General features: G+C 38.0%; 2 protein-coding genes across 5 annotated transcripts in view; both read right to left on the bottom strand.

The window, feature by feature from the left end:
• The window catches only part of LOC127964794 (disco-interacting protein 2 homolog A), a 116,008-nt gene extending 108,658 nt beyond the window's left edge, over positions 1 to 7,350 (bottom strand). For 2 of the 3 annotated variants that reach the window (XM_052565132.1, XM_052565134.1), the window contains exon 1: positions 6,759 to 7,350. In XM_052565132.1, coding sequence (XP_052421092.1) covers positions 6,759 to 6,882 — 124 coding nt within the window. In that variant the 5' untranslated portion in view covers positions 6,883 to 7,350. The remainder of the gene's footprint in view (positions 1 to 6,758) is intronic. The other variant, XM_052565133.1, reaches the window with a different exon arrangement.
• A 410-nt stretch (positions 7,351 to 7,760) lies between these two features.
• On the bottom strand, positions 7,761 to 13,298 carry LOC127964796 (CASP8 and FADD-like apoptosis regulator). Of its 2 annotated transcripts, none has more exons than XM_052565139.1 (10): positions 13,231 to 13,298; positions 12,262 to 12,546; positions 12,069 to 12,174; positions 11,839 to 11,974; positions 11,395 to 11,456; positions 11,241 to 11,304; positions 10,752 to 10,804; positions 10,307 to 10,382; positions 9,270 to 9,786; positions 7,761 to 8,624 (listed from the first exon to the last, which is right to left on the bottom strand). In XM_052565139.1, exons 2-10 carry the CDS (start codon positions 12,543 to 12,545, stop codon positions 8,495 to 8,497), a joined length of 1,428 nt encoding a protein of 475 aa, XP_052421099.1. In that variant the 5' UTR covers position 12,546; positions 13,231 to 13,298; the 3' UTR covers positions 7,761 to 8,494. The 2 variants fall into 2 exon arrangements, with proteins under 2 accessions (XP_052421099.1, XP_052421098.1); XM_052565138.1 differs by having other exon boundaries at positions 12,262 to 12,562; positions 13,231 to 13,291.
• Between the last annotated feature and the right edge of the window lie 49 nt (positions 13,299 to 13,347).

Raw genomic sequence — 13,347 nt, 5'->3', positions numbered from 1 at the left:
GAGGATTAGAGCCTGCAGTCGCTGAAGTTGTACCGCTTTGACTCAAATAACTCGTTAAATCCATGAAATGAAAGAGATAGAAAATGAGGAGTTGGTGTCCCACACATTTCCACACATTTAACGGCTGCTACACGGCAACACGCTCATCTCATACACGACAGATTAACTCTTCCTTACAGTTACAAATAAAATAATAAGAACAAGGCGACAGAGCGAACTTATCATCCATAGTGGTTATCATGTAGTCCTTCTCTTAAAGACTGATAACTTAACTTATAACACTCACTATGTTCTGATGAAGTAGAAGGACCAAGTGAGATTCACTATGAATGATAAGTTCACTCTGCCGCCTGTTTTGAATACTTTATATTTACCGTGTTCATTTATGTCCAATATTAGTGTTAAACTGTTGGACGTCTTTGGAATCTACTATTGATTTTCACCGTTGGCATTTAGACGGATAACTTCCGTGTGCAGAAGCTGCAAATTTGTCCCTGGATGTGTCCGATATGACCGTTGCATCCGACTATATATGAACTATATGTTTAAAATACAGTATTTTTATAATTAACGTTGGTTAAATCAGTCAGTATGTTTGAAAGTATATATTTTTTCAATTATTGGTGATTCCATAGTCTCTCGCGAGCACCTGCGTGGTTTAAAACACCAAATAGTTATGCTATAACAAGAACGAAGAGTTTCTCTCTTGCTCCACCCATACACGATAATATCGTGTATCATCGATCTCATGGGCTGATGATATGACAATTTGAAAAATTGATTTTTTAATGGAATTATTTAAATAAATCAACTTTTTGATGATATTCTAATAGTAATTTCATAGGGCTTTAAAAATATTTTTTATTTCTGTTCAATAAATTCCTGTTAAATTGTTAAAGGTTTCATGGTTTCAAATAATAAGACGTGCTTTTTGATTATTTTTCTTATTATTATTGAACCATAAAAACAGAGTCTTGGAAATTAAAAAATAATAATAATAATAATTAACTAAGTGCTATGTAGATTAAGTCTAAGTAGACTAAGTAGTCTATTTACACTAACAGCATGTGATTGGGCAAACATCAGTTCCAGTGGAGTAGATGGTAAGGCATGTGCGTTTTAATGCAATCAACCTGAGTTCGAACCTGCCTTTGCCAAAAAAAAAAATTCTCCCTTTTCAAATTTTTTATTACATCATAAAGGCATTTATTTTCAATAAATATTTAAGGAAATTATAAAAAAGTTAAAAATAAAGTATCAGGTAGGGTTAGGGTAGGTGTAGGGTGGGCTTTATTGTCCCAATAAGGGGGCATCCATTTAATAATTTGAATAAAAATGATAATTTACACAATATGTTATTACAATATCGCCTACCGTATATAATGTATACTATAACACTGAGGTGCAGATAATTGCCACTATTTGCAATAAGTAGTATAAATACCATAAAATACTGCTATTTTAACATAGTGTAAATAGAATTTATAGTTATTTGCACTTAGTGTAAATAGCCGCTGCCAAAAATAAAATGGATTTCATAGGGCCCTAGGTATGTGGAATGGGAGTTATGGGATCTAGAATATGCTCACGTATTAACATGTGCTTTATAAGTACTAATAAACAGCAAATAAGCTAGCAACAAGCATGCTAAACCAACTAATTAACAGCGAAGCATTCCGTAATCTAAATGTTAATAAACTATCTCTAAAGGGTAAGAAAGAACGGCACAAATTCAGCCTCAAATGAATCTAATTGGTGCATCCTAATAGTGACGTACAAACCCAAACCAATACTGACCACAAGCATTCAAACCATTACACCAGACACCTCTCATTCTGCAGAAAACACCACATGCCTGCAGTCGCCTGACTGACCACATGAGAAGGAAGAACTAGCAATGGACAAACCTAGCGATGCTGAGTTCCATCTAGTTGAAGTCATTTTGCGTTGAATTCTTCACATGACTTGACATATGACTGTTGTTAGGCTAGACTACATCCTCTCCTTCACTTTCAGACATTGAGCAATACATACAGATGTTTTGCTATAATGTGTTTTTGAGGCATTGCTACAAACCAGAGGGGTGAGCTATGAGGCAAAGTGGAGATATGAAAAAATGAGAGAGGGAATGAATTATTTGGATGAGCAGAGCCTCGCCGCAGGAGTTAATGTACACTATTTGTCTTCCTGCACTCATTTACGCCCCATCTCTCCAGCGCTGATCCATATCGAGGTCAACAGCTCGGCATGTCTGCATGGCTCCCCGATCAAAGTCTTACGCTTCTGCACCTTTCCCATGAAAACCTTATGAGAATGTCAGGACATGCTATGTAACTTCTCATTGATGAAATGAGCCCCTCCCACAATTATATCTGCTCAAATCTGAGTTGAAGCTGTTGAACCACATGCTAAATGTCTGGATTTCCTGGCAAAGGTGTCTTGAAATCACTTTTCTCTGTGACAGCCCTGTACTGTGAAAAAAAAAAGTGTCAGGGAAGTCTGTGAAGTATATCGGGAACGATGCTTAAATTGGACAAACAAGGGTTTGTTTTAGAAGTGGAAAGGAGGTACTGAAATTGATATCTCATTTAGCAATACCCACAAAATATTCTCAGATATCAGTGCATTTAATTGAAGGAGGAGCCAAACATGGACTCCAGCTACTGGTCTACAGGATATCACTATAGTGTGTAACAGCATGTTTTTTTTTTCATGTTTTTTTTTTTTTTAGCTAGAAGCTATAAGCCAAAGCAATCAGCTATGAGGTGAATCACAACAATAAAAACTAAAAAAAAAAAAAAAAAAAAAGGCAAACAAAGTGTTTAGAAATGACAAAAATACAAAGATACGTGACTGTGTACTTAAAGGGTTAGTTCACCCAAAATTTAAATTACTCACCCTCATGTCAAAACACAAATTAAGATATTTTTGAAGGAATCCGAGAGCTCTCTGATCCTCCCATAGACAGCAATGCAACTGAAATGTTCCCTGGTTCAGAAACACAGTAAGTTCATGGAAATTCAGTGGCTCAAATTCAGTTTTGCGAAGCTACGAGAATACTACGAGAAAAAAAAAAAAAAAACATAACTTATTTAACAACCGGGTTACATCTTCCAACATTTTGGAGAGTACCCAAGAACGGGAAAGCACGCAGCATAGTCAGCGTTGTTTACATTGGAAGGGGAAAGCATGTGCATGAACTTTAATGGTCCCCTGAAGTGCCTTGAAACACACAGTGTTATTCTATGTGGTGACATAATTTCAACTGAAACAGGAAGAGAGGGCAGGACATAGAGCATCCCCGCCCCCCTTTTAAAATAGCCAATAGCATTTTGTTTATATCTGGTCAGGCCAGAGCCGTTGAGCTCGGTAAAGCCACGATTGACAGCCACTGTCTAATAGATTACCCCCTAGATTCAATATGAAACTCTTAGTAAAACAAAATAGTGGTGAGCATAAAAATGCTGAGGCTGTGTAGTTTTAATATATGCCCACTCGCGCATATGATCCTCTCCTTGCGATCGCATCTCTGAACCGGAGCCAAAGTCTGGATCAGACAATGTGTGCTGCTGTGGTTTCAGTGAAACAACATGAAACCAGACCTTATTTGCACCAGTCTAAAGTTTATTTACACTGTATCATTGCCTATTACTTACATTGTGCACTACAAGCATTCACCGTACAGGAAATACTACGTTGTGACTGATCTTAACCCGCTCTTCAGTGTCTATTTATAGTGTAGGGGGCGGGCTCTTCAGATTCTAGAGAGCATTTGATTGGGCAGAAGATTTGATGAGAAGGTAAAGTACAATGTGACATCTTGTATCTTGTAACAATGTGAATGCTTATATCTTTTAATTGCGAATATTGTCAGTGTTTCGGAGCACACTGCCTTATAAATAACCTAACGAACCCAAAGAACTTTAATTTTGATTTCATGGGGACTTTAAAGAGTTATTATATAGGTAACAATATTGGAAAGAAGTGTATATTATTAAATGTCTAGTCTCATACCCTAATATAACAAATATAACAACATAGCACTGACATACTGTGCATTACTATACAAATCGCTAACCCACAATTCAACAGATGACTTGGGCTGATTTAAACAATTGTGCTACTCAAGCCACTATAACACAGACTACATCCCATTACTGCCAATACACTGCAAAACATTTCAGTTAAACAAGCGAATGATTTACACTGAAGTTATTCATATGCCTGTCTATTACACTCAGCTCAGGAACATCAAGCCTCCCTTGAGACGTACACATCTATTATGGCTGAACTTAGCTAACAATGTGGTGTGATTAAACATGACTCCTTCATCCACCTGCACGATCATCCAAAATCATTAGCACTACATCAATGGATTTTTAAACCTCAAAAAGACAAGAGAAAGAGCCTCAGGGCTGGTTTCTCAGAGCCAGGGTCCTGAACCGCACTGCAGTTTGAAGTGTGATTCTCCATTAACATCTCTGAAAATCTTTAGCCAAGAATAACAATAAAGCAGCTTCCTTGGAAAGAAAAAAAATCCCTCAACCTAAGGACACTGTTCTTCATTTCAACTAAAATGTTGAGAACAATTTATACCACATGACCTTTGAACCTCTGGTGCAGTACACAAATTCAACCTTTTTAAATTCAGAATCAACCTCATTTTCAAGGAAATTAACTGAAATCAGAAAACATCAATTCACTTTTAAATTCCTATTAAGAAGGGACATGCTGCATACAATTATTCTGAGGGTCTTTTAGAGTTGGGCCTGGTGATGTCAGCAATGAAAGGATAAAGGAAAACAATGTCTATCAGACAGTGTGCAGGACAGGAAGTTATGCACATGCAAACAGGAAGCAGACAGGGGTTCGGCTGTTTTCTGCAATCCTGTTGTGTTTGTGTTGTTCACCTCTTGTTAACCAAGCAAAAATCTAACGGTACATAAGGAAATGTAGACTTAGACTAAATGGAGATTTCAGCGGTGACACAGTATGTCAGCAGTATACTGCTATTTTGGATTCACTGTCTCCTTTTAAAAGACCACAACAGTGAAACTTCCCTCAGCCTGCTAAGAAACTAGGTCTGGTGCTACCTTCCCAGAGACAGTCAAATGAAATCTAGGTCAGTACTGCATACATTTTTTTAATGAATAAAAAGTTTAAAAGAACAGCTTTTTTGTATCAGTGTTAGTCTTTACTGTCACTTTTTGTACGTGAAGAAAACAAAAATAACGACTTTATTAACAATTCGTCTCCTCTGTGTCTCTCCTCATCACCGTACAGCGCCATTCTGGAGAATATGAGCTGAACGCAGGCAGCGAGAGTGTAGGCTCTTCTGTATCAGCGGCACCACAAGAATAGGTTTTAAGAATGTGTTTTACACTTTGTTGTGAAAGAAAACAGTGCATCCTTGTGTTGCGGCTGAAACAGAAGAACGTACGCTGCCTGAATTCTGCCCATAATCTCAAAAATAGTGCTACGGTGATGCAGAGAGACACAGAGGAGACGACTTGCTGAATAAAGTCATTATTTTTGTTTTCTTCATGTACAAAAATATTCTTGTTGCTTCATTGCTTGACGGTTGAACCACTGATGGCAGATGGACTATTCTGACGATGTCTTTAATAATTTTCTGGACCTTGACAGTGCAATTTACTTGGCAATCAAAGGGATGGTTACAAGCCTCCCAATTTTCGTAAAGACAAACTAAGCTTTTACGTGTTTGGAACAACATGGGGGTAAGTGATACATTTTCATTTTGGGGTGGAGTATCCCTTTAAAAAACAGCCCTGTAATTGTAAATTTCATTATAATAACAGTCATCAAATCATAGACTAATTTTCATTCCCCTCCCTCACTGAAGCGCTGGAAGATCTCAAGAAAACAGCACATGGTTGGTCTAATTAGTTCAGTTTGAACTCTTCCTGCTGTGCATTTACACAGAAGACATGCTCCAGTTTAAAAGGTTCCACTACCACTGCAGTTCAGCACATCTTATATTAGCCTATATGATAAAGGTTTTTTTAAAAAAATAATCAATCTCTTGTAGGATTTGTTAGAAAAAGTAATCAGAATGGATCTGTGACTTTGTCTCCATGTCAGGTTTTAATATGGTAGAGGCAATATATTTATACAAATTCTTAATATGTGAGGACCTACAAGTTTAATCAGTATTCTTATCAGCAAACGATCTGTTAGGGAAGATTTGCAGCACGGACATGACATGCAAAGCAGGCTGTTGTTCTTGTCAGAAATTTCCATATAGCCAGATAGAATATAGTGAGAATACTGAGCAGTTTGCTTGGAACAAATAGTCCAGATGTATTGCATACAGTTTTCTACAACCTGAAAATCATAATTGTATGAATCTAAAAGTATTGCATTCATTCCTGAGCCTTCAAACACACACATCACGACCAATATGATTATTCTTAAACTGTTTCTGTTGTTTGCCAAAAGTAACAGCAGTTTTATTAGGCTACATGTTATTTTGTGTATTTGTTGTCCTTTATATTGCATTGCTTTTATCGGGTCTGAAGCACTGCTGACACAACAGTGAACCTGCTTTGCCTCTGTCATCATCTTCATCACCGCTATTATAGGTACAGAAGGGTTGCCGTAAAAACATACCGATGAGAGATCAGATATTTTAGAGCGCATGTGGACAGGTGTGTATTTAAGGGTATGTCAACAGCATGCGTCCATAATAACGCATGATCTCTAAAACGTGGCGTGGAGATGGAAGAGCAGCGACTCACCCTCGGAGAGCTCCAGCTCGAGCTCCGCCAGCTTCTCGCGCACCTCCGCCGGGAGAGTCATCGCGATCGCCGGCGACGGGTCCAGCATCATCATCAGTAATCCGGTGGAACTGCGCTCTGCCATAATGATCCAGCTGGGTCCGACTCAGACAGCTCCAGGTCCTCACCGGCCAGAGGGCTTGTTGTGGCTCAGATCAGCTGCTGGGAAGAGAGGGGCGGGTGGGTGCTGCTGCTGGTCGCTTATCGCATGCAGATGTGAGAAGTATCGGGGCGGTTGCATATAGGCTGCCGTTTGCTTACAGCCCAGCCGCTCGGACCGCTGATAAAATGGAAGATCCACGCCCTTCTTCAAGCCGGATTAAACGCTGGATGGTCGTGCATGACTGAAGAAAGCTTCGTAAAACAAAGGGAAACTCGTCCAACTCTGTTCTTCAGAGCGCCACCTTCGCCATTGCAGCAGAGCAGCTGGGAACAGCGCGAGAACAGATCCAGCGCGTCAGTGTCTCACACACACACACACACACACACCAGTGACATGCACTGGCAGTGGGCTGCACTTGCTATACTAACACTTAATCAGCCGTTTCTCTTTATAATAAAGCATTTTGCCTTTTGTATGTTTATTGAAGTACATCTCTTTCAGATTCTAAGCTTTCTATCAGATACATAATGTATATCTATTTATAGCATGGGCCAAATGTTAATAAATATGCACTGTGACACTTGAAGCTAAAGGTAAACATTGCGCTATGCCCTTAAGAAGTAACAGGGTTTATGGTAACAGGGTTGACAGTAACAGGAGGAGTGGTTTAATTCATCATTGTGTTAAGGCAACATTGTGCTCAAGGTCATGACACATGGGTTTTATTAGAAAGAACAAGCTGATTATACAAATAACCACTTTTCAGTAATCAGCTCCTGACAAAACCAAGGTAACGGGGTTGAACGTCAAATAAAAAGCTTTGAGGAGGCTGTTTCTTAATGTTTTTGTTGTTGTTGTTGTTGTTGTTTTTTTAAGGAAATAATGTCAGTCATGACAGTAACAGGGTTGATTTTCTTTCTTTTAAAATGCACATATTTGCTAGTTAAGCAAGAAGTTGTAAACATACAAAAAAAAAAATTTTTTTTTGATATAACGCTTTAGTAAAGCCTGGTATTTATTCGATGCTGAGTCATTCTTTACACTTCAAGAAGTTTACAAATAGCACCAATTTCATTAAATGCCAAACATAAACACATTATGACAATAAACATGCATATAAAATATAATGATAAACAGAATTGAATAATAAACCTGCATTTCAATAGATTGAACCCTAGCTCTCTCTATGAGTTATAATGTAATGTTGATGCATGAAACAGTTTTCTGTGACTACACTTTGGCTTTCTGGAGCTATCAGTATCCAAATAGTTTAATTTTGTTTGGGACTTCTGTTAAAACTTTCTTTTGCCAGTTTATTAAATTAAATTACATACATGATTGGTTTTATTAAGGGCAATCGGTTCAGATGTTTTAAAGGCAAGTTTAACACGTGGTGTCAACACTGGACAACACTGCCAACATGTGGACAATATAGGAAACTACAACAACAAAACCTGAGACTTATTTACTGAAATACTGCAAATCATAATTGATACAATTCATAGAGACATCATTATGATGATCATCTACTCGAAAAGCAGATGTTCTTGAACAGTCATCTACCTTCACTTAAACGTAAGGGTTCGTGACAGAATCAAGACAAATAGACTGTCTTCCTGAGAGTGTGTCTCAGATTTAAAAAGTACGAGGATTCTGGAGATTTGTGATTGTGTTCATATACTGCACGATTCACAGCCATGTGCAAGTCTACCAAATGAGTCCTCCTGAAAAGAATAAAAATACAATTAGAGATACTTACATAACGCCCAGAGATACAATCAATCCATGAATCCCTTCGTCCAAAACAGCCGATAGAGATATAGAAATATGCAATCTAATTTATGCAGTATACTATATGATAACAGTAAAATCTTTGGAATAACTGTATTATTATTCGGTTAGTATTGTGAAATATTATTACAATTTAAAATAATTATTTTCTATTTGAATATACTGTAAAATGTAATATTCAGCATCATTACTCCAGTCTTCAGTGTCACATGATTCTTCAGAAATCATTCTGATATACAGATTTACTGCTCAAGAAACATGTCTTATTATTAACAGATGTGCCACTTAATATTTTGGTGGAAACTGTGATGGATTTTTCGGGATTCTATGATGAAATAAGTTCAAAAGAACAGGATTTATTTAAAACAAAAACTGTCTGTAACATTGAAAATGATAAATGTTTCTTGAGCAGCAACGCAGCATATCAGAGTGATTTCTGAAAGATCACGTGACACTGAAGACTGCAGTAATGATGCTGAAAATTCAGCACTGCATCACAGGAATAAATGTCATTTTAAAAACACATCATAATCATTCCAATATTTGTAATTCTAAATATTTTGAAACGTTAGTCTTACCTTTTCTGTCCCTGATTTAAGGAAGCTCTCAAGGCTCTCAGGTACACAGACCGATGGTTTGGGACCTCCAGCTGTTGTCCTTTAGTCCAGCAGTGACTCCAGAAGATGTCCGCGTCCACCGGGACGGTCCTCTTGCAGCATAAGAGCCCAGGTGCATCTGTCTCCAGCTCTCCACCCTCCTCATCTCCACAGCCCATACACCCAGCACAGCTCTGAGCCTCTGACTCTTCATAGCTCTGGATGAAGAAGAGTTTAGGCTTGCCTGCCAGGCCCGGGCAGGAGTCTGAGGTGAAGAGGCGTCTGACAGTGTCCAGGTTCAGTCCTGGACCGTGAGAGTCAGTGGCCAGCAGGTCTGACGAGCGGCTTCGGCTGATGACGCAGCAGACGAACGCAGACGCTCGATAGTGACCCTGCTGATGAGCCACTTCCCTCAGAGCGGACTGCACGTCTCTCACACTCAGCAGCTTGTGCGTGACCACACAGAAGTGTAAGGCCTTAAATATCTGCTCCAGCTCATCTGCAAGGAAAAGAGAAGCCATTACTAGAGGGTAATGTGATTTCTTTCACAACTAAGTGCTACTAACCACCAAACAGACATATACATTCAACTGACTTACAATTTCAAGCTCAGTTTACAAAATTACAAATAAACTCTGCTTTAATAAGAGTTATAGCAATGCATTGCAATTAGTAAATAGAAATGGCTCATTCTCATTCAACTACACATGCAATTAATAGTTTTATTCATCGAGGATGCATTTATTTGATCAAAAGTAACAGTAAAGGCATTGTTACATAAGATTTATATTTCAATTAAACATAGCTGTTCTTTTGAAACGTCTATTCATCAGATAATCCTGAAAAGAATGATGGTTTCTACAAAAATAGTAAGCAGCACAACAGTTTTCAACACTAATAATAATAATAAGCAGCTAATTATCATGTGCCACAAAAGACTGGAGTGATAATGATGCTGAAAATACAGTATACATTACAGGAATAAATGTGTAAAGTACATGAGATGAGTGATTTCTCACCTGCTTCAGTGCCGACACAGTCTATGATTAAACACACTCCTCTGCGATCTCTCTGCATGCTGTACACTTCCTCCTGCTGTAGATCAAACAGATCATATCAACACTGATCTCTTACTGTGGTTTGACCACATTCATCACTTGATAACAATCTTCCACACTGGCATTCTCACCCACAGTAACAGTTTCACTCATATTTGGAGTCGGCACCCATAACACGTTACTAGGAAATGTTGTTATTACTTAAAATAATAAATAATAAACCAAATAACACCCTAAAGGTAATGAAACTGTAACTGGAAGAAACGAAACCTTTTGTTTTAAATAAAACGTTTCATAATGAACTAGCTGAGCATCAGTTCTCCTTGCATTGAACCATTTCAGATTCATTCGAAAATTCATGATATGCATTTCATTAAATATGTATTTATTTATTTATTTAAATTACCTGACAATAAGAGCTAGTGCCAAGTAGTTTCTTCTTCACTGCGGTCGGTTTTTCTAAAAACACAAATACAAATAATTAATAAAAACAAGAAAAGACAAAAGATAAAACAACATTTAGATGGATAGATAAATAGATATACATATTTAGACAATTACACAGCACATAGTGCACTGTTACACACCTGATTAAATACACATATTTAGGATATTTTTCAGAGGGGTCACAAATATAACACCAGTCTCTTTCTGAAAATCTGAATGAATAATATTGCTTTGAACTTTTCTCAACAATTTATTTTTCTACAGTGTAGTGAAAATATTAAGATTATCACGATTTTTGGTCGCATTCGCATAAAATATTTTTTTGTTTTGATGACTCTAATACTGAAAGCTTTTTCTCGTTTTGATGACTCTAATTGGATGATACTAATAACGGAAATTGTGTGAGATTTATTTTCCCTCACTCTGTCTCATTTTTGAATGAACTCACCACAGAGTTTGGAAACTGGCCAGACGTTACGGGAAGCTGATGAGACACTGAATGAACTGCTCGGCTGTGAATGAAGCAAACATTCAAACTTAAGTAAAGATTATGGAAATATGAAACATCTGAAGTGAGACAGAGGAACCAAATACAATCTCACCGATGGAGCTGTGCAGAACGTCAGTCTGTCCGGAGGTGAAGATCCTTGTTTGGTCATTAGCACTGCAAAAGCGGTTTTCAGTTATTTAAAAAAAAAAAAGAAAACGAAAGGTTCATTTCCTTACAGTGATGACACAACAGAAAGTACTACCAAAAAAGGCTAAGTAGGAAAGAGGAACTGAATCTTTCACAGGGGCAGTAACTTTCTAAAGGGACCTGCTATGTACTTTTAAATGACTAAAAATGCCCCCTTTAGGGGTGAATATGATTCTAAGGCTACATCCCAGTGACAGCTTTGTATCTTATTTTTCTGAGATTGTATCATGTTGTTGACATACTGTAACCTAAACCCCTCTGAATGAGGGAACAGGTCTAATACTTAGTGTGTATTATATGGTTGCATCTACAAAAACATCAATAACAACATGAAGCTGGCAGTTCTTACCCGTCTGCTGGTAGTGACTGATCTTTTTCGCTAGATCGGCCCTGTGGATGGACCTCAGGCAGTGTTCGATCAAGTCCATCTTCTCACTGGAGAGCTGGTCGAGTTTCTCCAGCTCCACCACAATGTCTAAGAAACTCTGCGAGTGCATGTTAAAAAAAAACTCATTTCAGCCCCAGACATGAAATATTTGTGTTCGACACATGAAGAACAGAGCTTCCGGTTCATCGTACCTGGACATTTTCCAGTTTGTGCTTTGGTAAAGTGCCTCGGAGTAAGAATGCCAAGGACTTTAGGTTTTCCGTGTCCATGTCCTCACTAACATCAGCCATCAGCACTCTACAAACACAACGTCCAGGTTAAACCCTTCTCTTAAAAACCCCACACTGTGCATACATTGCGATTCGCTCATAGAGGGGGCATTACCTGTATTCGGACACAGAATGGCTGTTTTTCAGCAGCCCCTCAACCGTGCTCTTGTTGGTGCTCAGCACTTCTCGCAGCAGATCATAGCGTTTTATCCTCAGAATGAGCTCCATGAGAAACACGTAATCCATCCTCATCTGGCACAGCACAGATTGTAACATGCCTCTGGGGTCTGTAGAGAACTTGTCCGTGTCGAGAGCGCCGCACAGGTAAGAGATGCGCTTGCATTCATCAGTGCTGAGCTCATCAGTGATCTGACTGATGGTGTGATAGAGGCTCGACATTCTGCGCCAGACAAAAACTGCCATTATTAAAAAGAAGAACCACTCTTAAATGGGGAATTTAGTTCATTTACAAACGTTTAGGGTTTTAGAGTAGGCAGGATTCATTTCTTGTCTTAAATGTATTTCTTGTAATGTGTTATGGTGAGTCAGGTCATTACTTTCACAATTATAAAGCATTTGAAAATGTACAAGCCAAAGCATAACAGCAGGATCTGACTCAGTGCAGGTGAATGCTGGGGTGTTTCGTTTATGTATATTCACATGATACCCATCTACATCATACTACGATATTCGTCTATCACAATAATAATAATAATAATGATAACAATAATAGCCTAATAAACAGCGAGCGTTTCTGCCAAAATAGCATTACGTTACATATTACCTATCATTTATTGTATTAAATAAATATCGTATCTTCTGGTTAAAATTATTTAAGACTTTATATCATCATTTATTTTTGAAGCTATGTTAACAATATCTTTAGGCGCATTTATAGCGTATATGGTTATAACGTATAGTTACAAATGACACCACTATATGGTTATGATTCCTGAACTATGATAAGCTTCAGTGCGGTAAAGTTTTGTGAGCACTCTTAAAAAAAAACTGCTACGTGTTTTATGTGGAGATTAAGTAAATAACTCTTTATTCTCGAATAAAAAGACAGAACTGTAAGCCTTACCTCAAGAGATCTGTTCTTCTGACTGAATGAGAGATATAGTGGTAATTCTCAGAGATTCCAGTGATGCAATTTACTCGGAAAGGAAAGAGGAACGAGAAAGTGGGCGGGGAATGCACG

This window comes from Carassius gibelio, chromosome B9 (assembly GCF_023724105.1).
Source record: "Carassius gibelio isolate Cgi1373 ecotype wild population from Czech Republic chromosome B9, carGib1.2-hapl.c, whole genome shotgun sequence".
In the NCBI taxonomy this organism is placed as follows: Eukaryota; Metazoa; Chordata; class Actinopteri; order Cypriniformes; family Cyprinidae; genus Carassius; species Carassius gibelio.
Note: the sequence above shows the minus strand (reverse complement) of the source record. Positions and strands in the feature narration are given on the sequence as shown.